This window comes from Eleutherodactylus coqui, chromosome 5, assembly GCF_035609145.1.
Source record: "Eleutherodactylus coqui strain aEleCoq1 chromosome 5, aEleCoq1.hap1, whole genome shotgun sequence".
NCBI classification, from domain to species: Eukaryota; Metazoa; Chordata; class Amphibia; order Anura; family Eleutherodactylidae; genus Eleutherodactylus; species Eleutherodactylus coqui.
This window is the reverse complement of record NC_089841.1, coordinates 164,289,044-164,315,520: the sequence shown is the minus strand read 5'-3', so window position 1 is coordinate 164,315,520 and position 26,477 is coordinate 164,289,044. Positions and strand designations below refer to the sequence as shown.

The 26,477-nt window shown below is 46.9% G+C and overlaps 1 protein-coding gene across 1 annotated transcript; it reads left to right on the top strand.

Annotated features, from left to right (window-relative positions):
- Positions 1-11,774: 11,774 nt before the first annotated feature.
- UNC119B (unc-119 lipid binding chaperone B) lies at positions 11,775-26,476 on the top strand. The gene is made up of 5 exons (XM_066603632.1): positions 11,775-12,037; positions 12,119-12,229; positions 16,615-16,723; positions 19,640-19,812; positions 22,089-26,476. The coding sequence occupies exons 1-5, from the start codon at positions 11,830-11,832 to the stop codon at positions 22,199-22,201; spliced, it is 714 nt and encodes a 237-aa protein (XP_066459729.1). The 5' UTR covers positions 11,775-11,829; the 3' UTR covers positions 22,202-26,476.
- The last annotated feature ends 1 nt before the right edge of the window (position 26,477 follows it).

The window sequence follows — 26,477 nt, the reverse complement described above, 5'->3', positions numbered from 1 at the left end:
TTGCGGGAGACGTGGTCGTGCAGGGCTGGGACGGCACATCGGGAAAAGTAGTGGCGACTGGGAACCGAGTAGCGCGGGGCAGCCGCCGCCATCATGCTTTTGAAAGCCTCCGTTTCCACAAGCCTATACGGCAGCATCTCTAGGCTGATCAATTTTGCAATGTGCACGTTTAACGCTTGAGCATGCGGGTGCGTGGCGTCGTAGTTGCGCTTGCGCTCAAACTGTGGCACTAGCGACGTCTGGACGCTGCGCTGAGAGACATTGCTGGATGGGGCCGAGGACAGCGGAGGTGAGGGTGTGGGTGCAGGCCAGGAGACGGTAGTGCCTGTGTCCTCAGAGGGGGGTTGGATCTCAGTGGCAGGTTGGGGCACAGGGGGAGAGGCAGTGGTGCAAACCGGAGGCGGTGAACGGGCATCGTCCCACCTTGTGGGGTGCTTGGCCATCATATGCCTGCGCATGCTGTTGGTGGTGCCTCCCCAGCTGTTCTTGGCGCGACAAAGGTTGCACACCACTGTTCGTCGGTCGTCAGGCGTCTCTGTGAAAAACTGCCACACCGTAGAGCACCTTGACCTCTGCAGGGTGGCATGGCGCGAGGGGGCGCTTTGGGAAACAGTTGGTGGATTATTCGGTCTGGCCCTGCCTCTACCCCTGGCCACCGCACTGGCTCGGCCTGTGCCCACACCCTCACTTGGCCCTCCGCGTCCTCGGCCGCATCCACATCCTCTAGGCCTACCCCTACCCCTCAGCATGCTGTATTACCAGTGATTTGATTTCCCAGGCAGGAAAGAAATTGGCGCAAGGCTGCACTCAACCGTAGCTGGTTGCGTCTGATTTTTGTACGTTGTCCACGCAGCACACACGTACACGGAGACCTTAGGACTGACACAGGCAGGCCAAATATAATTTTTTTCCTTTTTAGCTTAGGGAAGACCCCACTGCGTGTATTCAATGAAAAACAAGAAGTTTAATATCTGTGGTGTGGCCCTCAAAAAGTGTCACACAAGTATAGTGTAGCAGAGTTATTAACTCTAGCAGAGCAGGTATTTGCCAGTCAGGAAAGACAATGGCGCTAGGCTGCAGTAAAGCGTAGCTGGTTGCGTCAGATTTTTGTACATTGTACACGCAGCACACACGTACACGCAGACCTTAGGACTGACACAGGCAGGCCAAATATAATTTCTTTTCCTTTTTGGCAAAGGGAAGGACCCACTGCGTATATTCAATGAACAAGAAGTTTAATATCTGTGGTGTGGCCCTGAAAAAGTGTCACACAAGTATAGTGTAGCAGAGTTATTAACTCAAGCAGAGCAGGTATTTGCCAGTCAGGAAAGACAATGGCGCAAGCCTGCAGTAAAGCGTAGCTGGTTGCGTTTGATTTTTGTACGTTGTACACGCAGCACACACGTACACGGAGACCTTAGGACTGACACAGGCTGGCCAAATATAATTTTTTTCCTTTTTAGCAAAGGGAAGACCCCACTGCGTGTATTCAATGAATAATAAATGTCTTCTGGCCCTGCCTACACAATTCTATCCCTGTAGTATTAATGCCGGGTGCAATGCTCTGCACAGCCGGTTTTGAGAAAAAAAAAAAATATGCAACACTGCTAACAGCAGCATGGACAGTACTGCACACGGATAGAAGTGGCCCTAGAAAGGACCGTTGGGGTTCTTGAAGCCTACACTAACTCCTAACACTCTCCCTGCCTAACCACCACTTCTGTCCCTATTGCTGGGCGCAATGCTCTGCAGATCCAATTTTGGACAAAAAAAAAATAAAAATACTGTGCTAACACAGTACTGCACACTAGTAGATGTGGCCCTGAGAAGGGCCGTTGGGGTTCTTGAAGCCTACACTGACTCCTATCGCTCTCCCTACAGCAGCACCAGCAGCAGCACTTTCCCTCAGCTAAGTCACAAGGCATGTGTGGCGAGCCGCGGGAGGGGCCGATTTTTATACTCGGGTGACAGCTGATCGCCCCAGCCACTCACAGCAGGGGGGTGGTATAGGGCTTGAACGTCACAGGGGGAAGTTGTAATGCCTTCCCTGTCTTTCAATTGGCCAGAAAAGCGCGCTAACGTCTCAGAGAGGAAACGGAAAGTAACCGGAACACCGCGTGGTACTCGTTACGAGTAACGAGCATCCCGAACACCCTAATATTCGCACGAATATCAAGCTCGGACGAGTACGTTCGCTCATCTCTAGTGAAGACGCATGATTAGGGAACCAATGAATTTCAATGGTTTCATTCCCATTTGCAATGTCTTCACTTCAGCAATGCTGCGTGGGGAAAAAAAAAATAAATCGCAGCATGCCCATTGTTTTTAATGGGGTCAGCAGCCCCAGCCCCATTGAAAGCAATAGGAAAGGATCGCTATCTCCTGCTGTGGCCATGACAGCTGCAGCAGGGGTTTCCTTGGATGCAACAGCATCTAGAGACTTCACCTTGGCAATGAGGCCAGCAGCAGCGCCGGCCCATTAAAGACATAGGGATAAGATCGCACTCCTCTGCCCCTGCAGGGGATTCCTTTATTCCTGTGGGTAGTACCATTATCAGTGAACACTGACAGCACTGATAGTGTTCAGTGATTAGGGGAATCCCCTGCCACAGCAGTGGCAGTGGATTGCGATCTTCTCCCATTGCTTTCAATGGGGTCAGCACTGCTCCTGCCCTGTTGAAAGCAATGGGATGAAGGGAACCCCCTCAGGGATGCGAGGCTGTTTTCACATGAAACCGCCTCCCAGCCAGGGGTTTCCCATGGATTATGAAAGCAATATCGGGCTGTGATTCACAGCCTGATATAGCTCTTGCTGGTGCGCAGGAGCCCTTAGTCCTGCAAAAATGATGCAATTCAAAGTCATCCATGATACTGAGATTCCCAGTGATCAGCTGTAAATTTTCGGAGGCTCCACAGGGGCAATGGAGAATGGAGCCCCCTGGAGGCGATTTCTAATATTGCCTGCACATACAGGGGGAAACGGCTGCAGCTTGGGCTTGTAAAGCTGCAGCATGCCTATGTATACTGCAGATTTCATCCCTAGAATTTCAAAGGCTTAAATCCACAGCAACTTAGCAACAAAAACTATGGCCAAATCTGCACCATCTAGGAGTGGATTTGGCCGCTTCACATTTCCAGCATATTTGCTGTGTTTTCTGCAGCAGCTACTGCTTGAGAAGGTCACCTAATACTTCCAAAATGCACTTTCTAAACTGCACAACTTCTATATCATACAATGTAATCAGAAATGTGTATATTTCTGATTACATTGTACGGGGGTGAGCGCTGAGTTGCAGGAGTGAGCAGGGGGAAGAGAGAGATTTCCCACCCCCCCCCCACATCTTTTCGGGCAAGCAGGCATGTACTCCCTTACCGAGTACGCTTGCTCATCTCTAGTTGTTAGGCATGTGTCACACGAACATATTTATGTAGTATTCTGTGCACGCACTACGCAGCAAATAGAACCCATTGTTTTCAATGTGCTAACGTATTTTGCAAGCACATCTCGTTGGCGCAAAAAATATGCATCGAGCTCTATCCCCACCACCCCCTCCCCGGAACCACGAATTGTTTAGTGTAGTGTGCAACTCCCATTCAGTTCTATGGGCCCTTTCTACACAAATACATAATATTGATGAGGAGAAGAAATCATTATGACCATTGGAAGCCAGACAGAAGCTGCTGGCATAAAAAAAGTTTTGTGATGAATTTTTTAAAGGTCGCTCTCACATGAGTATTTGTAAAAACTTTCTACCTATTTTTTTTTTTCCTTTGGTAGCCTTAGTACATAATCCTCAAGAGCATGCCACTCCAGCTGCCAGGGGGTAGAGAGCGGGTCCCCAGCACAGTATGATAATATACTCTAATAGGCCAGATGGACAGGCACTGTTTAATCGGTCCTATGTGCGAGGGGCTGCTGATAGGTTTTTGGCTTTACCGAGAAAGAAACGAGATATGAAGATGAAACTTTACATTTCTTCCACATCCTCTCCACTGATGCCAACACACTTCTTACATCGGTATTCCAAGTTCTGTAAGCCTTGCAAAAAGGAATTCAGTTGTGCCTCAACACAGTCATCCGTAGCAGCCATGGCATCAGAAATGGTGTGAAATTTGGTGCCCTTGAGGTGTTTCTTCAGGTTTGGAAACAGATAATAGTCGGAGGGAGCTAGATCTGGTGAATAAGGTGGGTGGTCAACCAGCTGGAAGCCTAGCTCCACCAGTTTTGCCGTGGTCACTTGTGCAGTGTGAGCCGAGGCGATGCCTTGCAGGAACAAGATTCCTTTGGACAGCTTGCCACGACTTTTGGCCTTCAGAGCTGCCTTCAATTGGTCCAAAAGTTCAATGTAATACCTTGCATTGATGGTGGAACCATTTTGAAGGTAGTCCACTAGCAGCACCTCAGTGGCTGAACTTCTTTGGGTGAGGAGAACCACTGTGCCTCCACTCTTTTGACTGCTCCTTGGTTTCAGGGTCATACAAATAAATCCAGGTCTTATCCATAGTGACCGGTCGATCCAGGAAGTTCTTATCAGTCTGGAAACACTGACAAATCGAGCGTGAAGTTTTCACTCACATGCTTTTCTGATCTGTGGTCAAACATTTGGGGACCCACTGTGCAAATGGCTTCTTCATGTTCAAATGTTCATGGATAATGACACAAACATGTTCACCAGAAATCCCCATGATGTCTGCTATTCCTTTAGCTGAGGTTGTGCACAGCATTGACGATCTCCGGAACAAGAACCTCTCTCGGTCGTCCAGAACGTTCCTCATCATTGGTGCTGAAGTGGCCCGTTTTAAATTTGGCAACCCAGTTCTTAACTGTAGAATATGAAGGGCATTGATCCCCCAATGTCTGCGACATATCACCATGAATATCCTTCGGGGACTTTCCTTGCAGAAACAAGAATTTTATCACTCCTCTGCTCTCATTTGCTATGAATATCGCCTTAGACTCCGCCATTTTGTTTTCCTGTGTGCGTAGATCACGGTTGCCATAAGCTACAAACACAAAATTTGAAAACATATATTAGACACATAAGGCTTTCGTTACCATAGAAAAGAAAACACAAAGCCAAAGACTTATCAGCAGCCTCTCATATATAATGATGCCTGAGCAGTAGTTCCGCTGGCTGCTTCATAGGTTGTTGCACAGGAAAATCCAACCACTTGGACTTCATAACAATGCTGCTTTTATTTGCTAGCACTGGTACCACAAGACTAAAAGGGGCACTCCGGTGATTATTTTTAAAATTAATTACGTAGTGATTCCCCCCCGAGTCTATATTAGGCCCGGCTCACACAATTATATTTTCATTGTGTATTATTGTATATTAACTGGGGCCAGAGGGACTCCTGTCACAGTTACTGGTCACACAGCAATAATAGAGGAGATCACAGCTCATCCTCCTGACTGTATAATTATGGCCTGTAGCTTATTTATAAGACTGTAAGAGCTAATGAATTAAACTGTTGACTGAGCAGGCAAAAATGGTAGAGCCTTGGCTAATGCTGTTTTGGTGCATCATTGGATTGATGTGAAACTGAAAGTTAAAAAAACAAAAAAAAGCTCAGCCTCAAGATGGTTCTTGAAAAGCATCAGACAGAAGGCTACACTGCATGGAAGTGTCTGAAATACACATAGCAGACCTCCAGAGTGTTACCAGTGATCAGGTAAGATGGGCAAGAATGGAAAAATGTATGAGAGTGGGTTTTAACCCCTTAACGCTACAGGACATACAGTTACAACCTGCAGCTTGGGGGTATGTATGAAGGGAGATCGTGGGGTGATCTCGCTCCATACATCGCAGCTGGCAGCTGTTTCTTACACCCGCAACAGCTCAGATAAGCCATGTGGCTCATCAGAGCTGTTAACCCTTTAAATTCTGCCATCAATTCTGATAGTGGCATTTAAATCCCCCGACCAAGGTTCGGGGGTTCCATACGGCCCCCCCACGACGTGATCGCAGATTATCGTGCGGGTGTCATGGCAGCCAGAGGCCTTCTGAAAGGCCTCAGGGCTGTCATAACAGAAGGCCTATCAAGCCGTGCCTATGGCATGGCTATATAGAATGCCTGTCAGATTGCAGTATATTGTAATGCTATGGCATTACATCATACTGCAGGAGCAATCAAAGTTCTTGTTTCCTCTGGAGATTAAAGTAAAAACTAATAATAAGTTTAACCCCTTAGTGATGGAGCTTTTTTGCTTTTTTCCATTTTCTTTTTTTCCTCCTCCTTTTTAAAAAATCGTAACTCCTTTATTTATCCATCGCCGTCGCTGTATGAGGGCGTGTTTTTTGCAGGATGAGTTGTATTTTTCAATGATACTATTTATTATACCATATAATGTACTGAAAAACTTTAAAAAAATTCTAAGTGGAGAGAAATGGAACGAAAACGACATTCCAACATCTTTCGTTGCGTCCTGTTTCTACGGCACACAAACTGCAACAAAAATGACCCGAAGACTTTATTCTATGGGTCAATACAATTACTACGATACCAAACTTGTAGGGTTTTTTTGCTGTACTACTTGTAATTTTTTTTAAGATATTTAATTTTTTAAAATTATTTTTTGTGTCCATTTTCTGCGCACAATAACTTTTTTATTTTTCCGTCGACATAGTTGAGTGAGGGCTCATTTTGTGCAGTACGTCTTGTTGTTTCTGTTAGTACCATTTTTGCAAACAATTCACTTTTTGATCGCTTTTATTACATTTTTTCTTGGCGATAGGAGGACCAAAAGAGTGCATTTTTGGCGTTCTTTATTTTTTTTTCATACCACATTCACCGTGCGGGTAATATAATGCATTAATTTGATAGATCGGACTTTTACGGATGCAGCGATACCAAACAAGTATTTTTGGTTTAATATTTTGATTTTTTTTATTGCAAATATGGCAAAAGGGGTCTTTTTTTGAACTTTTATCTTTTTTTAAATAAATAGTAAAACTCTTTTGCTCTTATTTTTACACTTTCTTCTAGTCCTCCTAAAGGACCACAACCAGCGATGCTTTGATCGCTCCTGCAGTATGACGTAATGCTAAAGCATTACGTCATACTGCTTTTTGACAGGCAGTCTATCAAGCCACTCCACGGGGATGGCTTGATAGACAGTCTCCCAATGCAGCTCTGGGGCTTTTTAGAAGGCCCCAGGCTGCCATGACACCTGCACGGCTCCCCCGATCTCACCGTGGGGGCCGTCCGGGACCCCCGAACATCGTTCCGGGGAATTAAATGCTGCTGTCAGAATTGACAGCGGCATTTAAAGGGTTAATAGCCGCGATCAGCCGCCTGCAGGTGTCAGCTGTAATAAACAGCTGATGCCCGCATTGTATGGAGGGAGATAGCGGCGCTATATCCCTCCATACACGTCCTGCAAATGCAGGATGTAAAAACACTATACATTCCGTAAATAAATGTAATAAATGTTATAATTTAAAAAAATCTTTAATTATTTTTTATTGGGGGACTTGAACTTGCGATCATTTGATTGCTTATACAGTATACTGAAGTAAGCAATATTCAGTTTCGCAGTATATTGTACTTTTATAGGCATCCCATTGAAGTGGCCCTCCCGCTTTGGGATAAAATTCTTTACCGGAATAGAAGGAGGAGAGACCCCCTAAATTACCTGCTGTTGTTCTCCAATTTGCCCTTTGCAGATCTTATTTTCACCAATCCAAGATGGCCAACACAATTTTCAAACTATCCAATCCCCACAGTCCATCGATTAGTGGTGAACTATCAATGCACTGTACCTGCTCTCTGATTGACCAAAGCTTCGCATGTGCTCAGCACTAGCCAATCAGAGAGCAGGTACACTAGTAAGGAGTAAATATTAGGCCTCGTTCACACGGGCGACAAAGTCGTGTTGCTACAAATTGCATGTATGTGAAGCCCATGCTTTCCTATGGGTTACTTCACACCTGCGATGTTTGTAGCATGCGACATCCTGACACAAATACCTTGTGGGTCCGGCGATATGCGTGCTACTCGTGAGGTTTTGTAGCCCATGTTTCCCTACAAAGCCTTCCTCTCTGTTGCATAGCTTCGCACGAAAACATGATTTTCATGTGGTGCGATGCAACTTTGACAATAGGAAATCCTACTATCTAAGCCATAGCCTAAGCACAAGCTGCAGGGAAAAAATAAAAATCACAGTATACATCACCTTAGAAGCTCTTTCCGACGCCGCAGCATCTTCTTCCCGATCCTAGCACTGTTTGTCTTCATCTTTTCTGGCTGGGGATTGACAAATCCCTGCATCCTGGAAGTGCTGCGTGTGATTGGCTGACGCTTAGCCAATCACAGCTAGCGTTCAATGAACCAATCACGGCCATTCGAGTGCTGGCTCTGATTGGATAAGCATCAGCCAATCACATGCAGCACTTCCAGGAGGCGGGGATTTTTCAATTCCGGGCCAGAAGAGAAGAAGACGACCAGTGCCGAGAACCCAGGGAGAAGATGCAACGGAGAACCGGACAGCGCTTCTTGGTGATGTATACTCCTTTTTTTTTTCTTCAGCTACGGCTTATTTTCACGGTAGGGCTTATATTTCAAGCCCCTCCCCAAAAAATCCTTGCATGTGGTGCTACAAAGTCATGGCATCACTGCGAGAAACTGCAGCGATATCGCTGGTGTCGCCCCTGTAGATGCGGCCTTAACCTTATATAGCTACAAATCAAAAGTTAGAAAATTGCTGCAGCCATCTTTGACATCTGAGAACGGCGCCCTAAATTATAAGGACGGCAGCAATCTGGTGCAAGTAAAATCCTTTTATTCCTCCAAATGCTAAAACGACGTTTTGACTCTGACGAGTCCTTTTCAAGAGTCGAAACGTCGTTTTAGAGTTTGGAGGAATAAAAGGATTTTACTTGCACCAGATTTCTGCCGTCCTGATATTTTATGGATCTATTGCTGTGGTGGTCTCTGTTGGATCGGGACCTTCCTATGGTGGCTTTACAAGACACCTGTCCAGACCTAAGTCCCCTTCTTGCCCAGGGAGGGCTGTTCCCTGTATCAAGCCATTTAAATGCGATGGTCAGCTCTATGGCCTCTAAAGGGGTAAGCGCAGGGTGTTGGCTGGCACGAGCCACATAAAGAGTAGGCTTGACTCTCAAGGCCGCTCCATACAAACCCTGCCCACATCTGACATACATGTGTGTTGGATGCTGCTGGGGGGTAAACAGTTTATGAACGGGGTTGGCGGTCCTTTAGGCACGAGCTTCTTCTATCTCACTATGTATTGCATTGTATTTATTTTGGCAGCTGCGTTTGCGGCATTTCACAATGGCTCCAGCTACATCGCATTCTGTCACTTGCGGTCACCTCCTAAGGAGGCTTCACGTGGATTTATTTGTGCGCACAATATGCAGAGAATAGAACCCAAGGGTTCGTATGCATTTTCCGTTTTTGCATGTGCATTTTTCGCACGCCCAAATAATAGGACTTTTTTTTTTGTTTGTGCACTTTTGCACACCAAGGCTGGGTTCACACGGGGCGTAATTACCGCAGAATTTTCGCGCAGACTTTCTGCGTGGAAATTCTGCTCACAGCTTTTTATCCCCGGATTGGTCAGCAAAGTATCCGAGATTTTCAAAAATCTCTTCCACACGCTGCGGCCGATCTGTTGTGGCCAAGCCTCACTGAAATTGACATGGGAGCAGAACTGAAAGATGCGGCATGTCAATTCTCTCCCCGTTTCCGCGGCGGCAGCCTCTCTCCTCTCTATGGGCAGCGATGGCCACAGCGGAATGCAGGCAACGAAGCTGCTCCAAAACCACGGCGAAATGCTGCATTTCTCCCGCAGAAATCTTGTGGTATTTCCGTATGGTCATTCTGCAAGATTTCGGTCCTGTTTGACCCCAGCCCAAGGGTCCCAAAAGAAATCTATAGGAGGTGTGTGCCCATAGTTCTGCTGCTCTACTCTCCCCTGTGCCTATAGCTCTGCTGCTCTACTCTCCCCTGTGCCCATAGCTCTGCTGCTCTACTCTCCCCCGTGCCCAAAGCTCTGCTGCCCTACTCTCCCCCGTGCCTGGAGCTCTCCTGCCCTACTCTCCCCGATGCCCAGAACGCTGCTGCCTTACTCTCCACCGTGCCCAGAGCTCTGCTGCCCTACCCTCCACCATGTCCAGATCTCTGCTGCCCCACTCTCCACCATGCCAGAGCTCTGCTGCCCCACTCTCCCCCGTGCCCCGAACTCTGCTGCCCCACTCTCCCCCGTGCCCCGAACTCTGCTGCCCCACTCTCCCCCGTGCCCCGAACTCTGCTGCCCCACTCTCCCCCGTTGCCCGAACTCTGCTGCCCCACTCTCCCCCGTTGCCCGAACTCTGCTGCCCCACTCTCCCCCGTTGCCCGAACTCTGCTGCCCCACTCTCCCCCGTTGCCCGAACTCTGCTGCCCCACTCTCCCCCGTGCTCAGAACTCTGCTGCCCCACTCTCCCCAGTGCCCATAGCTCTGCTGTCCTACCCTCCACCGTGCCCAGATCTCTGCTGCCCCACTCATCCCCGTGCCCCGTACTCTGCTGCCCCACTCATCCCCGTGCCGCGAAATCTGCTGCCCCACTCATCCCCGTGCCGCGAAATCTGCTGCCCCACTCATCCCCGTGCCGCGAAATCTGCTGCCCCACTCATCCCCGTGCCGCGAAATCTGCTGCCCCACTCATCCCCGTGCCGCGAAATCTGCTGCCCCACTCATCCCCGTGCCCCTAACTCTGCTGCCTCACTCATCCACGTGCCCCGAACTCTGCTGCCTCACTCATCCACGTGCCCCGAACTCTGCTGCCTCACTCATCCACGTGCCCCGAACTCTGCTGCCCCACTCATCCACGTGCCCCGAACTCTGCTGCCCCACTCATCCACGTGCCCCGAACTCTACTGTCCTACTCATCCCCGTGCCCAGAGCTCTGCTGCCCTACCCTCTACCGTGCCCAGAGCTCTGCTGCCCTACCCTCCCCCGTGCCCAGATCTCTGCTGCCCCCCTCTCCCCCGTGCCCAGAGCTCTGCTGCCCCCCCTCTCCCCCGTGCCCAGAGCTCTGCTGCCCCACTCTCCCCCGTGCCCAGGGCTCTACTGCCCTACTCTCCCCCGTGCCCAGAGCTCTGCTGCCCTACTCTCCCCCGTGCCCAGAGCTCTGCTGCCCTACTCTCACCCGTGCCCAGAGCTCTGCTGCCCTACTCCCCAGCTCTGCTGCCCTACTCTCCACCATGGCCAGATCTCTGCTGCCCTCCTCTCCCCCGTGCCCAGAGCTCTGCTGCCCCACTCTCCCCCGTGCCCAGAGCTCTGCTGCCCTACTCTCCCCCGTGCCCAGAGCTCTGCTGCCCTACTCTCCCCCGTGCCCAGAGCTCTGCTGCCCTACTCTCCCCCGTGCCCAGAGCTCTGCTGCCCTACTCTCCCCCGTGCCCAGAGCTCTGCTGCCCTACTCTCCCCAGCTCTGCTGCCCTACTCTCCACCATGGCCAGATCTCTGCTGCCCTCCTCTCCCCCGTGCCCAGAGCTCTGCTGTCCTACTCTCCACCATGGCCAGATCTCTGCTGCCCTCCTCTCCCCCGTGCTCAAAGAGCACTTGGGCAGCACCCTATACCAAATGAAAGTCCCGTTCCATATGGGGAGACTACTTCTGTGCCGACAATGGAGGGCAGGAAGAGCCCCGGGCTGTATTCCCCTCACAGTCCGCCCCTAGCCCTCATTGGTGCGCACATTTTTTGGCTAGACGCCCCATTGTGCCGCCTTCCACCCGCTCAGGTTGCTTAGCAACGGCGCTCTCCGCCTCCTCTCCATAGTTACGGCACTAGCGGAGGTGGCAGCCGCCATCTTGTTGTAGAAATGAGCGGCTCGAACCGTGAGGCGGCGAAGGAAGAACGTAAGAAGGCGGGGGGCGGGGTGATCAACCGGCTGAAGGCGCGGAGGGTGCAGGGCCGGGAGGGCGGCGCCGCGGAGCTCCGAGCCGTCACCCCGGTCACGGAGCACGAGCTGTTGGGCCTGAAGGAACTGAGGCCGGAGCACGTCCTGGGCCTAAGCAGAGTGACGGACAGTAAGTTGTGCCGCAGCGCCCCCCACACTGCCGGTGGTCCCGGGAACTTCACTCTCACTCGCTCTCTTGTCTCGTCACTAGATTATCTGTGTGACCCTGAGGAGAATATCTACGGCATTGACTTCACCCGCTTCAAGATCCGCGACCTGGAGACGGGCACCGTGCTGTTCGAGATCTCCAAGCCGTGCCCAGGTAGCATATGGCACTGAGGAGCATCCCTGCCAGCCTGCTGATCACGGGATGGGGCACAGTACCCTCCACAGATATACAGATGGCACCACCATGTAGTGTTATAATACCACCATGTAATGCAGCGCGGTTACATCATGGCGTACCATCTGTGTACAGCCCCGCGCCGATACATTGCTCACTGCCATGCAGTGCGCCAATAATGCCACTGTACAGCGCCATAACGAGCTCAAATAATACCGCCATCTAGCAGTACTCCGTTGGTTTTAACCCCTTAGGAAAGCAGCCCCACTTTCCGAAAAAAATCATAACTCCTTCCCGTTGATGCGGCGGTCTGAGGCGCGTATTTTGAGGGACAAGTTGTATTTTTCTTTTTCAATGAACCAATTTAATGTACTGAAGAACTTTACAAAACCTCTAAGTGGAGGTGCCTGCGGGCGAACGGATCTGCAGTGTGGAATCTGCAGTGGGCACCGCGGATCTGCAGTGTGGAATCTGCCGTGGGCACCGCGGATCTGCAGCGAACACCGTTCGTTACATGCGATGAAAAATCGCTTCCTGCGCACTTGCGGAAACGAATTGCGATTTCCGCTTGCGGAGCAAAAATCGCAGCATGTTCTATTTTAGTGCTGATTCTGCACGGACGGCATCCACTGAAGTCAATAGAAGCCGTCCGACCTGCGGCCATATACGCAATTGATATTGAGGAAAGGTCACCGATTCTGCATCATCGCCTGCGACGGCGCGGGAAAAATAAACATCCGCAGTATGAAAAATACAGCGGATGCCGGCTGCTGTCGGGGACGGATTCCACTGCGGGCTCCAAAATACGGAATCTGACCCGTGTGTGCGCCGCCGGCCGGAGGGGCTCTTGCTTTTACTGTGTACAAATCGCAGCAAAAAAATTCTGTGGATCAGCAGGATTATTACAGCCACAATTTATAGTGTTTTTTTTTTTGTGGTTTTTTTTTTTTCTTTTACAGTATTACTTAAAAAAATAAATAAATATAACGTGTCACCGTCTGCTGACAGCCATAACTTTTAAATCTGTCTGTATGAGGGCTTGTTTTTTGTAGCTTCTATTGGTAACATCTTGGGGTATGTTGTTTTTTTTTTTTTTTATTGGAGACAGGGTGACCAATGAGCACAATGATGGCATTGTCTGTTTTTTTTTCTTCTTCTCCCCAATGACGTTCTCTATGCGGGATAAATAATGTGTTGTTTTGATAGAGCTCGCTTCTGTGAATGTTGTGGCTATATGTGTGTGTGTGTGTGTGTGTGTGTGTGTGTGTATATATATATATATATATCTTTTTTTTTTTTTTTTAAATGGTTCAGTTCTGGGACTTAAGTTTGATTGTTTCTAGCATTTAACATATATACCATGTCCTGCAATGCTTAAAGGGGTATATGGTATTACTGCTTGTGGTTTCTAAAATGATGGGATACATGGAAATATATACATTTTTGTTATATTTCTTCTCTTTGGGGTCCTCTGTGGCTTCTCACACTTGATAGTATTGTGCAGTGCCGGCAACATCAGTTTTTGATCGTACAGCAGCCTTAGGCTGGGTTCACACAGGGCGGATTCCCGTCGGAAATCTCGCGGTTTGGCCGCAGCAAAAACCACGAGATTTCCGACGGGAGAACCGTCGCGGTTTAAGCCACGGCGGCTTTGAAGCGGTCCGGCCGCATGCTTTTCCGTTGCAGCCGGCGCTCCCATAGAGGAGAGCGCGGCCGTGACATAAATAAACAAAAAACCGAAAGTAAACAGACATGGTGCTTCTGTTGAAGCTGCGGCAGCCGCATCCGCGGTTTCAACCGGATTTACTGCAGCGGATTAGCCGTCTCGTGTGGACGAGATTTCTGAGAAACCTCATCCACATGGCTGGCTAATCCCGAGATTAGCGGCCGCGGGCGGATCTGCTGCGGCAGAACCGCGGCAAATCCGCCCTGTGTGAACCTAGGCTTAGGCTGGCTGTCCACAGGCAAGATGTCATGGCGAGATCTGTGGCAATAAATCTCCTGCAGAGCTTCCATGACACTCTTTCCATGGGATAACTATGGAAAGCGCAGCCCGACGTCCACGAGTGGCGAATAATAGCGATTCTCCACTCGCGTAATTAAAATCCTGGCATGCTGCAATTCTCTGTGGTGAGCCTATCAATTAGATAGGTTCATCGCGGAGACCTTACGGTGCTCCCCCATCCTCCGCTGTGGCAGAATACCGCTAGCGATATTCTGTCGTGTCTGTGGTACAGGCGGCCTTAGGCCTCATGCCCACGGCCGGTTCAGATTCCGACAGTGAAATCTCACAGCGGAATCAGACCCAGCGCCCCCCCAAGTCTATGGACGCACGTCGCATTCCGCAGTGATAATCCGTTCGTGAGCATTCGGCCTTAATAGACGTGTCACTATAATAAGTCTATCAACAAAGGACATAAGTGGGAAATTCTAGAAAAGTTAAAGGGGTTTTTCCTAGCAAGATGATATTGATAGGTCATCAAGTAGATCTGCTGGGGGCCACCACTCGCGACCCCAGCTGATCGGGCAGCTGCTGTCAGTGCCATAATACACATTGGTTGGAGTGGAAGCCCCTTTGTATTGGCTGGTACTTGTTACTGCAGGCTGGGGTCTTGTTAAAAACAATGAGAGCTGCGCCTGCTATTCTAATGGCCCACCACGACACTGGTCAGAGTAACGGCTTTCACTCCGACCCTTGTGTATTGCAGTGCTGACTGCAGCCACCCGATCAGCTTATTGGCCAGGGTACCAAGTGGTGGACCCCAGCTGATCAGCTATTCATGATAGGTCATCAATGGTATTTTGCTTGCTAGTTCTCATAGCTGACACCCACTGGCAACAGCCGTGATCAGCGCTCATGCTGATCAGTTATCAACCCTTTAAATGCCACCATCATGTCCGACAGCGACATTTAAATGCTCCAACAGGATTCGAGGTGGTCCTGTATGGCCCCTAGCGATGAGATCGCTGGGTGCCATTCAGTTGCAATGATAGACTTGCCTGTCTAATCGTAGTATAATGTATTACTAGGAGCAGGAGCGATCAATCTATTGCAAGTCCTTGTCCCCTATGGGAACTAAAAAAATATACAAAAATAAAACTTTTAAAAAATGAAATAAAACAATAGATAATAAAAGTTTAACCCCCACCCCTCCCCACGCCCCATTCCCTCATTATTATTAATATTAAAAAAAAAACTAAAAGTCCGATCTATTCAAGTGACGCATTATTTATCCCGCACGGTGAACATCGTCAGAAAAAAATACACATAGCCGGGAATGCACTATTTTTTAGTAACCCTGTCTCCAGGAACAAAAGTGTGATAAAAAGCCATCAAAATGGAACCAATAGAAACTATAGGACGCCCAGCAAAAAATGAGCCCTCCTACAACTATGTTGACAGAAAAATTAAAAAAGTTATGGCTATCGGAAGAAAATAATTTTATCTTTTCCCGAAGATATTTTATTTTTGAAAAGTAGTACAGCAAAAGAAAACTATATGAATTTTGTATCGTCGTAATCGTACTGACCCATAGACGTCACAAGTCAACATGTCATTTTTCCTGCAGTGTATGGCCCCCTGCACACGGGCGGAAATTCCGCGGTGAGATTTCCCGCAGAATTTCCGCCTGTGCCCGCCTGCATAGGATTTCATTACAAAACGCAATCCTATGCAGACGGCCACGATTTGTCCGCGGGAAAACACATGCGGGAAAACAAATCGCGGCATGTTCTGCGAGGCCCGCACAGAAATATCACTCCCGACGCGCCGGCTCCACTCTGCGCATGTGCTGGCTGGCCGGCAGCCGGCACATCACAGAGCCGGTGCCACGGGAGCAGGTGAGTGCCACACTGGTCCCTGTAGGGACTCAGGTCGGATCCTGCTGCGAGAATTCTTGCAGCGGGATCGAATCTGGCCGTCTGCAGGCGGCCTATGACTTAGAAACAAGGGCGGAATTTTTTTATTTTTTTTTCATTTCACTCCACTTAGAATTTTTTTAAAGTTTTTCAGTCCATTATATGGTAAGTAAATAGTACCATTAAAAAATGCAACTCGCCCTTCAAAAAACAAGTCTTCAGACCTCTGCGTCGATGGATTAATAAAAGTTATGATTTTTTTTTTTAAATGCGGAGGAGAAAAAAGTAAGGTTGCATCTTTAAGGGGTTAAAATTGTGGGTGCGATTCCATGAACACGCCTCTCATCTGAATCCTAATTTCAACCAGTAATTCTTGTAAAACTACTTGGAAATACAGGATGGTTGTTAGAGTTGCACCACTGGTAGTAACAGAAGTCTACTCTCTCCTTGAGGGCTGATGCTTATCAGAATTAGTTTCTACATGTTTTTCTTGTGCTCTCTGATAGAACAAGAAGACGAGGATGAAGAAGCGGGACAAGTGGATAGTAGTGCTGGCCGCTTTGTACGCTATCAGTTCACACCAGCATTTCTTAGGCTTCGAAAAGTTGGCGCTACGTGAGTATTCGTGAAACTCTAACTAAAGCTCTGCGAAAGCTGATTTATCAGGAAATGTATCAACTACATATATTTTCTTTACTTACTACAACCAGATAATGAAACCTATTTACTTTCCTAATCCGTTTTCATTACCCCATTTTCGGTACATAACTATGGAGCAGCATATCTTGCTTGACTTCTGTTACTAATATTAAGGCCTTATGCACACAGCCGTGACGGGTTCAGCGAGCGGAATACCGCAGCGAGTCCATCACGGCGCCCCCCCCCCAAAAAAAACCCCTATTTACCTTTGGATCCGCTGCATGAAGTCCCGCATGATGCTGCGGCGCGCATGCGCAGCACATGTAGTGCATAATGCGCCAGCAGTGTCATTTGATGCGCCGGCGGTGTCGCATGACCCGCCGCAGCGTCCTATGACGTGGCTGGCGATGGGTGCAACGCGTATTCATGCTATACTTCCGCTGTGCTGTGCTACAGCGGAAGTATAGCATGACGGGCGGCTTCCATTGACTACAATAGAAGCCGTCTGTGCGTATACCCGCAGCAAATAGGACATGCTGCGGGGAATTTCATGCTGCGGAATTCCACAGCATGTACATTGGGCTATTAGGTTCAATAGATCCTAATAGCTGCGGTGAAACGCTGTCTTTATTCCGCCAGGAGATGAGCATCTGTCATGTTTCCCTCTCCCTACTGAATAAACCTGTATGTCCAGCTTGTGTTGAGGTTGGCGGCTATAGCCTACAGCCAAATGAGCGTTCGATTGACAACTTTATCCTGCGAGGGATAAAAAGCACACATTTCCTTCCGTTGTGGACATAGACTTTGGGTAGCGTTTATCCACTACTTATTTTCTTTGATCTTAGCTGCTTTTAAGCTCTGCTCCATTAGGGCGCAGTTATGATCAGTGACCTATTTTAGTGTTCTGTAGTCAGAAATCATCCTCTTATAACATTTGTGACTTTAAAGACTCAGGCTGTTGCTTTGAGATGAGAAAAAAATATCTGTATTTCCCAGAAACGGCGCCACTCTTGCCCCTGAGTGGTGTCTGTTTTTACTGCTCATCCCTATTCAAGTAAAGGAGCTGAGCTGCAATACCAACACTGTCCATGGACGAGATTGGAGCTATTTATGTGAAAAAACACCCCAGAGCCTTATTTTCTAAAGCCTGGTTAAGACACAACGATTATCGCTCAAAAAATCTTTTGACCAATTTTTGAGCAATAATTGTGTACTTTTTTTTTTACAGCGCAAGGTGATCGCTCAAATGTTGAGCAATCACCTTGTGCTCCGAGTGGGGGGTGCAGAAGACAGGCGGGGCTGTTTGTCTTCTTCATCCAGCTGTTCTCTGCACGAAGTGCCCGGCTGTTATACAGCCGAGCGCTCTGAGTGGGGGATGCAGAAGACAAGTGGGGACGCTTGTCTTCTGCATCCAGCTGTTCCCCGCTCGGAGAGCCCGACTGTATAACAGCCGCATGTCTTCTGCATCCAGCTGTTCTCTGCTCGGAGGCGCCCGGCTGTTATACAGCCAAGCGCTGAGCGGGGGATGAAGAACACTGCTGGAGAGCTCTGTTCTTCATACCCCGCTTGTTTTCAGAGAGCGGGATACAGCTGAAACAATAGTATCAGCTATATCCCGCTGTGAATCCCTGACAACTGATCGCTGATCCTTGAGTATGCTGAAAGATCAGCAATAGCTTAACAAAAGCTGCATGCTGTCAGTGCAGTTAGACACAACGATTATCGCTCAAAAGATGGCTTTGAGAGATTTTCAAGCGAAAATCATTGTCTAAAAGGGCCTTAAGGGTCTGTTCAAATTGACTTTCACAAAAATGATGGCAGCAACAGATCCGTCACATGACAGACAATGATGTGCCACCAGCAGACAGACCCCATTGACTGTAATGGGGTCTGTTGGGTTTCTGTCGCGTCCATTTTACCAGGAAAGAAAAACACTGTATGCTGCGCTGTTTTTCGTTTTTTTTTCCCCTCTGGCATTTTTCATGGGATTTGTGACATAGGTCGCCAATGTTGTGTGAATGCTGCCTAACTAGTTAGTAATTAAAGGGGTCGTACCAAGATTCAAAGTTGTTCCCTATCCTCAGGATAGGAAATAACTTGATGAGACTCCCACTGATCTCAAAAACAGGGGTCCCGTGCCCCCACCCTCCTCACTGAAATTCTTCCCCTTCGGCAGTAAGGGCCCCTTCACACTGATGAATGTGATATTGGCGCAAGAATATCTTGGCAAAATCGCAACTTTTTTCCTGTGATTTTTGAGCATCAATGCTGCTTTCCCTCCAAAAACATCACTGCCTCTTGCAATTTTCTCGAGCTATTTTGCTGCAATTTTTTTGGGGCGCGAAAGTCAATAGGACAAAAATTGCAATAGAAAGGAGGCTCAATAGAGACAGGACATGACGCAATTTTTTTTTTAATCGCAACATCGCAAATGGGAAGGAAACCATTGAAAATCATTGGTTTCATAATTTGTATGTTTTCACTCACTCTCGCATCGCACAATTTTTTTCGCCAGTGTGAAGGTACCCTATGAAGGAGATTGAATGGAGAGCTGTTTGCACAAATGCACAAGCCCTTCATTCACTTTCAATGGGGCTGCTTAGATAGCCGAGCGGCACCCATTCGGTATTTCCGTCAGCCCCATTGACAGTGAATGAAGTGCCGACTGTGCATGCTCGACCAGTGCTCGCTTCATGCTGATGTCGCTGCAGAGGGAGAAGCGGCCCCCGCAGTGAAGTGGGAAATGGGAGTCCTGTGCTGGAGATCGGTAAGTTACCCCTATCCTATGGATAGATACAACCCCTGTAATAAGGAACCGCCCTGCAGTGAATAGTCATGTTCTGTAGGTAAACCATCTGCAACTTTTACTGAATATGTCCTTTTTCTTTTTAGTGTGGAGTTCACTGTAGGCGATAAACCAGTGAAGAGTTTCCGAATGATTGAGAGGCATTATTTCCGTGATCGCATACTTAAAAGCTTCGATTTTGATTTTGGCTTTTGCATTCCGAACAGCAGTAACACTTGTGAACACATGTATGAATTTCCCCAGCTTTCAGAAGAACTTAGTAAGTATTTTTTATATTAAATGTATCTTTAATATAGAAATCAATATATAGAGCTTGTGTTCTAAAAGCTGGATGCTAGGAGGATATGAGGTCTGATTCTCTGCTCCTTCCCCGCTTTGTTCTGCTGTTTGCATACTTGTAGCCATTCTCAGCAGCATTTTAATTAAATGCCTACTGAACAGTTAAAGCACTTACATGCTCACTCTAAAGCGCGATGTCACTCCGATGCCAGAAAAATGCCTCCCATCATTTCTATGAAGTTCACCCAGTACGGCTCTGAGCCGCTTAGAGGATCGACAAGTGTTTTTCCATTGTATTCAATAAATACCCAACCCATACTGCTGTACGCGTGTAATACGCAGTGAAATAGAACATGCTGCATTCTTTTTCACAAGCTTATTACACAAAATGTAAATACGCTAATGTAAATGGATCAATGAATAGCTGTGATTGGTTGAGCCGTGGCGCTCGAGAACCAATCACAGCCAGTGCTTCCTGGAGGCGGGGATTTTAAACCTCCAATCCAGGAAGGGCTGCCTAAAGACTAGAGGAGAAGCGTGCCAGAGCTGACAGCACCTAATAGGTGATGTATTATTGTTGGAGTTGTTTTTTATGGAGCTAGGACTTACTTTAGGGCTTTTATAGTAGGGTTTCCTACTGTAAAAGGTGCATCGCACAGCACGAAAACCGCGTTTGTGCGATGCAACAGATAGGAAGGTTCCATAGGAAAACATGGGCTACAAAACATCACAAATCGCGGTAATATTTAGCAACCCATGTTTTTTTTTTTTTTGCGCAATGTTGCTGGCTGCAAAACATCGCTCAGGTGAAAATCGCGTGCTTTTTGTTGCAATGCAACAGTGCTACAAATTTGCATTATGTGAAGCCTATGCTTTCCAATGGGTTCCTTCACATTAACACTGTTTTGTAGCCGGCTACATTACGAGAAAAAAGAAATCGCGGGTTGCTGAATTTTGCCACGATTTGCAGCCCATGTTTCCCTATGGAGCCTTCCTTCCTGTTGCATTGCATCGCACGAAACGCGGTTTTCGTGCGATGTGATGCAATATTTACAATAGGAAGTCCTACTGTTTGTCCCTAAAATTGTCCCTAGCTGCTTAAAAAAACACTATACATCACCCAAGAGGCACTGTCTGGCTCTGCGGCACGTCTCCTCTGCAACTCTGGCAGACTTGCTGGCTGTGATTGATTCTCGAGCGACGCGGCTCAGCCAATCACTTCAATCGGACTAAATGGCTGTGGTTGGTTCATAGAGCACTGGCTCTGATTGGCTGAGCCGCAGCGCTCGAGAACCAATCACAGCCAGCGCTTCCTGGCGGCGGGGATTTTAAACCCCGGACAAGGAAGTGCTGAGGGAAAACTACAAGCAAGTGAGCCGCAGATATTTTTGAGATAGGGCTTTTATTTTTATTTAGTTCGTGGTGGCCCTTATTATATCTCGCCATCTTGTTCTTTGTCGTCCTGATCTTCTCTTCCCACGGACCTTGCCAAGCATCAGTACTGTTTCCAGTGAGTTAGCGCACATCACGTGGCCAAAAAAAGAGAGCCGCTCTTTGATGACTTTGCCCTCTAGTGACAGTTTTGGTTTGATGCGATTTAACACTATCTTGTTCATTGTCATGGCAGTCCAAGGTATCCGTAGCATTCTCCTCCAGCACAATAGTTCAAACGCATCAATTTTTCTTCTGTCTGTTTTTCTGAGCATCCAACCTTCACAACCATACGTCGATTGCATTGACCAGTCTGGTTTTTGTTGCAATGCTAATATCCTTCCTTTTCCAGATCTTTTCCATTCCTTGCACTGCATTCCTACCAAGTGTAATCCGTCTATTGATCTCCAGATTGCCCAATGCAATAGATTTTGGATCCAAGGAGGATGGAATCTTGGAACGTCTCGACTTCTTCATTGTTAATTTTTATGTTCTCTGTACTGTTGCCTTTCGTCATGACTTTCGTTTTCTTTCTGTTGACATACAGTCCCATGCGTTGCTTTCCTTTTGCACTCGTTGGATAAGGTATTCCAGGCCCCTTTCACTTTCTGCAAGCAGGGTGGTGTCATCTGCATATCGGAGGTTGTTGACATTTGTGCCACTGATTTTGACTCCCGATGTCTAATTCGGCCAAATTGCATCGCCTCTTGATCATTTCTGCGAACAGATTGAAAAGGACGTTAACATTTGCAATTTTCCTCCAATATCTAGGCAGTGCCACAAATGTGTATTCGTTTTTTTAATCTGGCTTTCTTTTTCCTGCAGTTCGCTTGATGATTGATAACCCATATGAGACCAGATCTGATAGCTTCTACTTTGTGGATAACAAGCTCATCATGCACAATAAAGCTGATTATGCCTACAATGGCGGTCAGTGAGGATCTGCTTCCTTGGACTGATCTGTTTTAGGACATCACATTCCTTGACAAGAGCAGAGGATTTGGGGATGTACTTGAGGTCGATCCTCTGCTTGCTGCGTTGTGCGGCATTGTCCTTTTTTTCTTTTATTTTCCTTTTATAAAGTGCTGTAATACAAGACTTTGTAAGAAAAAAAAAAAGATAGTTATTTATTTTTTTAAGTGCGCTCCTCCTTGATTGGCCTTTACAGCTTTCTGAGCTGAGAAGGAAGTGAGAAGAGAACAGCTGCTGTTACAGGAATATACATACTATGGGATTTCCAGAGAAAAGATCTGCGTCGTTTGTTTCTTGGTTTGTGCAATACTATACCCCTGTTTTCCAGTTGTAGGTATCTGGTCATGCATTGCACAGGGCGGTATAACATTTTATATATGGTTTCTGAAATCTGAACAAGCTTGATAATTTATGTAAAACCTCTTCTTTCTTTCTTTTTTTTTTTTCTTTCTGCGTTCAATATTTTTTAAGAATGTAAGGAGCTCATTTAAGGCTGTTTTCCAATTGTCATATGCGGGTCGCATCGGACAGCCCACGGACCGCGCACATTGCATTTACTATTCTTGTCTGTGAAAACTGTCGAGATTAGGACATGCACTGATTATTTTATTTCTTTTTTCTTTACACATTGGTCTGTGAAAAACGTTGGCCACATGAATAGCATTGTATACTACTATGGGGCCATGTACCGTGCATGGACTCAACAGACAGCCACATGGTCTGAATATACATCTTTGTGAATGGGCCCTAATGAAAACAGAATGTTTTCCTTAAATTTTGGCTCACTAAGGTGCCTATTTCCACAATGAATCTCACTTTCTCCTCATCGGGATAGTTGTAACTGTTATTTGTATCGTCCGTTAAAGCAATAATTTGTCTAAAATAGCAGGTATTGTGTCTGCCATTAGCTCAGAGAGAGGAGACCAGAACAAATAATGTCTTCCATATGGTATGGATGGTAATGGGCAGGTGGTGATTCTGCATCCATAGCAATACTTGATCTGTTTTTAGGAACACAGAGGTCGTATTCTCGTAACGAGTTTTATCCTTGTTGGAGATAGACAGAACTCAAATGGAAAAGGAACCCATTTGTTTGAATGCGATCATTCACACAAGTGATTTTTCACTTGGACCAGTGGTCCAAGGTTGAAAAGCTGCTGCATGTCCTATTTAGGTTTGAGTATTGCACAAGAATGGGACATATAATGTAGCATCCCACACAGCACACGGACATGGTGTCTGTGTGATGCAAGTTGTGCCCGAGAAATTCAGGCACAACTCCTATTCCGCTGTGGGAATATGGCCTAATAAGTGCTTTTACATTAAAAAAAGGAAAAAAAGTCTACTTCTGACTCAGCGATGGGAGCAGGTGATATACTGTGTAAGGCCTGTACACAGCACAGCCCCTGCATGTGTTTTGTTTTTTTTAATTGTTTAATGGCAGTTGCCTTTTAATGAGACTTTGTCATTAGACATAACTTATTTTCAGGACAAGGCATCTATAAAATGCCTGTGATGTGATACAATTATGGGTACTAAGAGCTTTTGCTGTACTGTTTGTGAAACCAGAAATTTGAGGCTTCCATAATTTACTTGGAATTCAGCTGAATAGACGATTGAGCGCTCCGTACAATGACTCTTCTGTATTGACTGCTCTTAGCCCGTCGCCATTGCTTTATATGGAAAAATGGCAATGTGATGGAGATCTGCTGACAACAAATCACAATTGTTATCTGAACTCTCTCTGTTAGCTGGATTAGAGGCTGGTTACACAACCCCCAAATGCTGGTTTGGGCAGCTCTTAGCATTTAGCAATAATTTGTTTAATGCATTCTCAATGATCAATTTGTAATTAGTTCTGACTAATTGTAGCCTATTTTTTTTAACCACAAGCAGATGTATAGATGGATGTCTGCAGGGTGAGATTACAGACCAAATGGGTGTAGACAAGCCTGTTGCTCTGTTATATCATGTTTGGACGTACAGGTTCAGCCATGGCTGGTAGTGGATGCAGGAGGAGGATCCTGGGATCTACTGGATTATATTTGTATGCTGTACATGAGTAGTTTAATCTTGTATCTAAAACTTACTTGTATCTATGATTTGGGGACAGATTCCTGTTGTGTTTATTTCTTAAAGGCATTGTAATCCCACATTTTACAATTTTCCCATTGTGTTAGTGTCACTCTTTTTTCTTTATAAATAACTCTCTTCTGAAAGGGGTTTTCAGGCAAAAACTAGGATGGGTCATCAATGGTTAATTGCCGGTGACCCGACGCTCAGGATCCCTGGTGATGAGCTGATCGCTGACAGTGGGCTGGACGTCATCATAGGGGTCTTGACTCCCTTTGAAATCAATTTGAGTTGAAGTTGGCTATTGCACTTTTGGCACTTCTGCCTCCGAAGGTGAAAGTGTAATAGTCACTTCCCCTCCAATTGATTTCAATGAGACTAAAGCCGCCCAGAGCCCTTCTGCTTCCACCCCCTGTGATGATGTTCAGCCCACTGTCAGTGTTTAATGCTTATCACTGGGAATCCCAAGCGGTGGTCCCCAACAATTAACTATTGATGACCTAATAACGCCCTTAAAGAGAACCTGTCACCGTTTTTTTTACATGTTAAACCCCATATACCATTTAAAAGGTGATAAAATAGCAAAGTAGCTACCGGTATGTAAATGCCTAAGGGCTCATGCCAACAGACGGAGCGGGATATGCCCACGGATTACACCACAGTGGTAAACAAAGTCCTCACTGGTGGTCGCAGAAAAACACTCCTTTTTCCACGGTCTCCATTAATACTATATTAATGGAGACCTCCGCTACGGAAAAACTCAGTGAAATAGAACATGCCGCAGTAGAAATTACACATGTGAGCACTGACAGGAAGAAAAGCTACTAGGTTTAATAGAACTTAATAGCTGCGTTATTCCACCATGGCGGACACTGCAGAAATCCATCTGTGCGCATTAGCCCTTACTGTCCAGGGCTGGGTATACCTCTAGAATCAAAGGCCACATGCAAATTATCCGTGATCAGTCTGGTGGGCTGGCCGGACCATGTAAAGAGCCTGCGTGCCTCCCCAAACAATGGCCCACACTCTGCTGGTAACGTGATGTTCTCGCGTCACTGCTACCGCGGTCCACATCTCGCACAAGTGCTGTGAAAAATAGTTGATTTCATGAATCTGCTCACAACAGGAGACAGATGAACTAAACATGTGCAGATTATGCTGCTTGTGGTGCATGGATGAGATGTGGATTGTGGCGGGATTGCTGCAAAAGCGTCTCACACCACTAGCCCAGAGTGGGGTAGTGTTTGTGAAGGCACGCAGCCCACCTGAGAGGGTATGGCCGGCCCACCGGACAGATGAAGAATAATTTGCTTGCAGCACTGGAAAACTAAAGCCTTTGATTGTAGAGATCTGCAAAGTAGATATTGGTAGTTTGCAAAGTAGATGGTGTGTAAATACGCATTTTATCACCTTTTTATGGGTAAATAAGGCTTAATAGGTGAAAATATTGTGACCGATTCCCTTTTAAGGTGTGGTCTGTATGTTTATCACATGGCCTTGTTGTTCAGTGTTTCCTGCCAGTCTTGGTGAGGTGTAATAAGAGGTATAGAGTGCTATATGGTACGGGGTCCTGTACCCTCATAGGGAACATATATTCCCTACAACGCTTGGAGTGGTGCATTCACACTTCCTTTAGGGCTGGCGCTTATCATTTCATCTCTGTTCCATGTTTGAAGCAGAGAAAGGGGAAGTAAAACACCAATAAACGTTTGTGGGGTTTTATCCCCCATTGATTTCAGTAAAAAACAATCAAACCAAAAAGCTTTCCGTCTGCTCCTGTTTTATTAATTGAACATGTAGCGCTGCGGACTGTGCTGTTTGGTGGAACAAACGGAAGCAGACTGAGAGATTTCTGGTTTTGTTTTTTTTCCCCTAAAAAACCCATTTCTTTCCATTTAAATTGGAACAGGGAGCCGAAATTATAACTGACAGCTGATGAGCTTGTTTTAGTTACTTGCATATGTGGAAGTGGTCAAAACTGTTGAAACAGTAGACGCAAATAATTGTTACTGTGCCTTTAAGGTGAAGCAGTACTGTAGAGGGTTGTGACTATGGTGACCCCTCTACTCCGTACTGTTGTCACCAAGGGAAATACTGCCACCAGTTGGGGACATTTACAAGAAGTTGTATTTTTCTGTAAGGAAATAAAGTACTTTTGAATAAAATAAG

What these genes read in the sequence shown, in the direction of transcription:
- UNC119B (XM_066603632.1), top strand. Translation starts at nt 11,830, where the DNA reads ATGAGCGGCTCGAACCGTGAGGCGGCGAAGGAAGAACGTAAGAAGGCG. An exon ending in CCTAAGCAGAGTGACGGACA is followed by an intron (nt 12,038 to 12,118) that starts GTAAGTTGTGCC and finishes TCTCGTCACTAG; the next exon opens with ATTATCTGTGTGACCCTGAG. An exon ending in CTTCGAAAAGTTGGCGCTAC is followed by an intron (nt 16,724 to 19,639) that starts GTGAGTATTCGT and finishes TTTTCTTTTTAG; the next exon opens with TGTGGAGTTCACTGTAGGCG.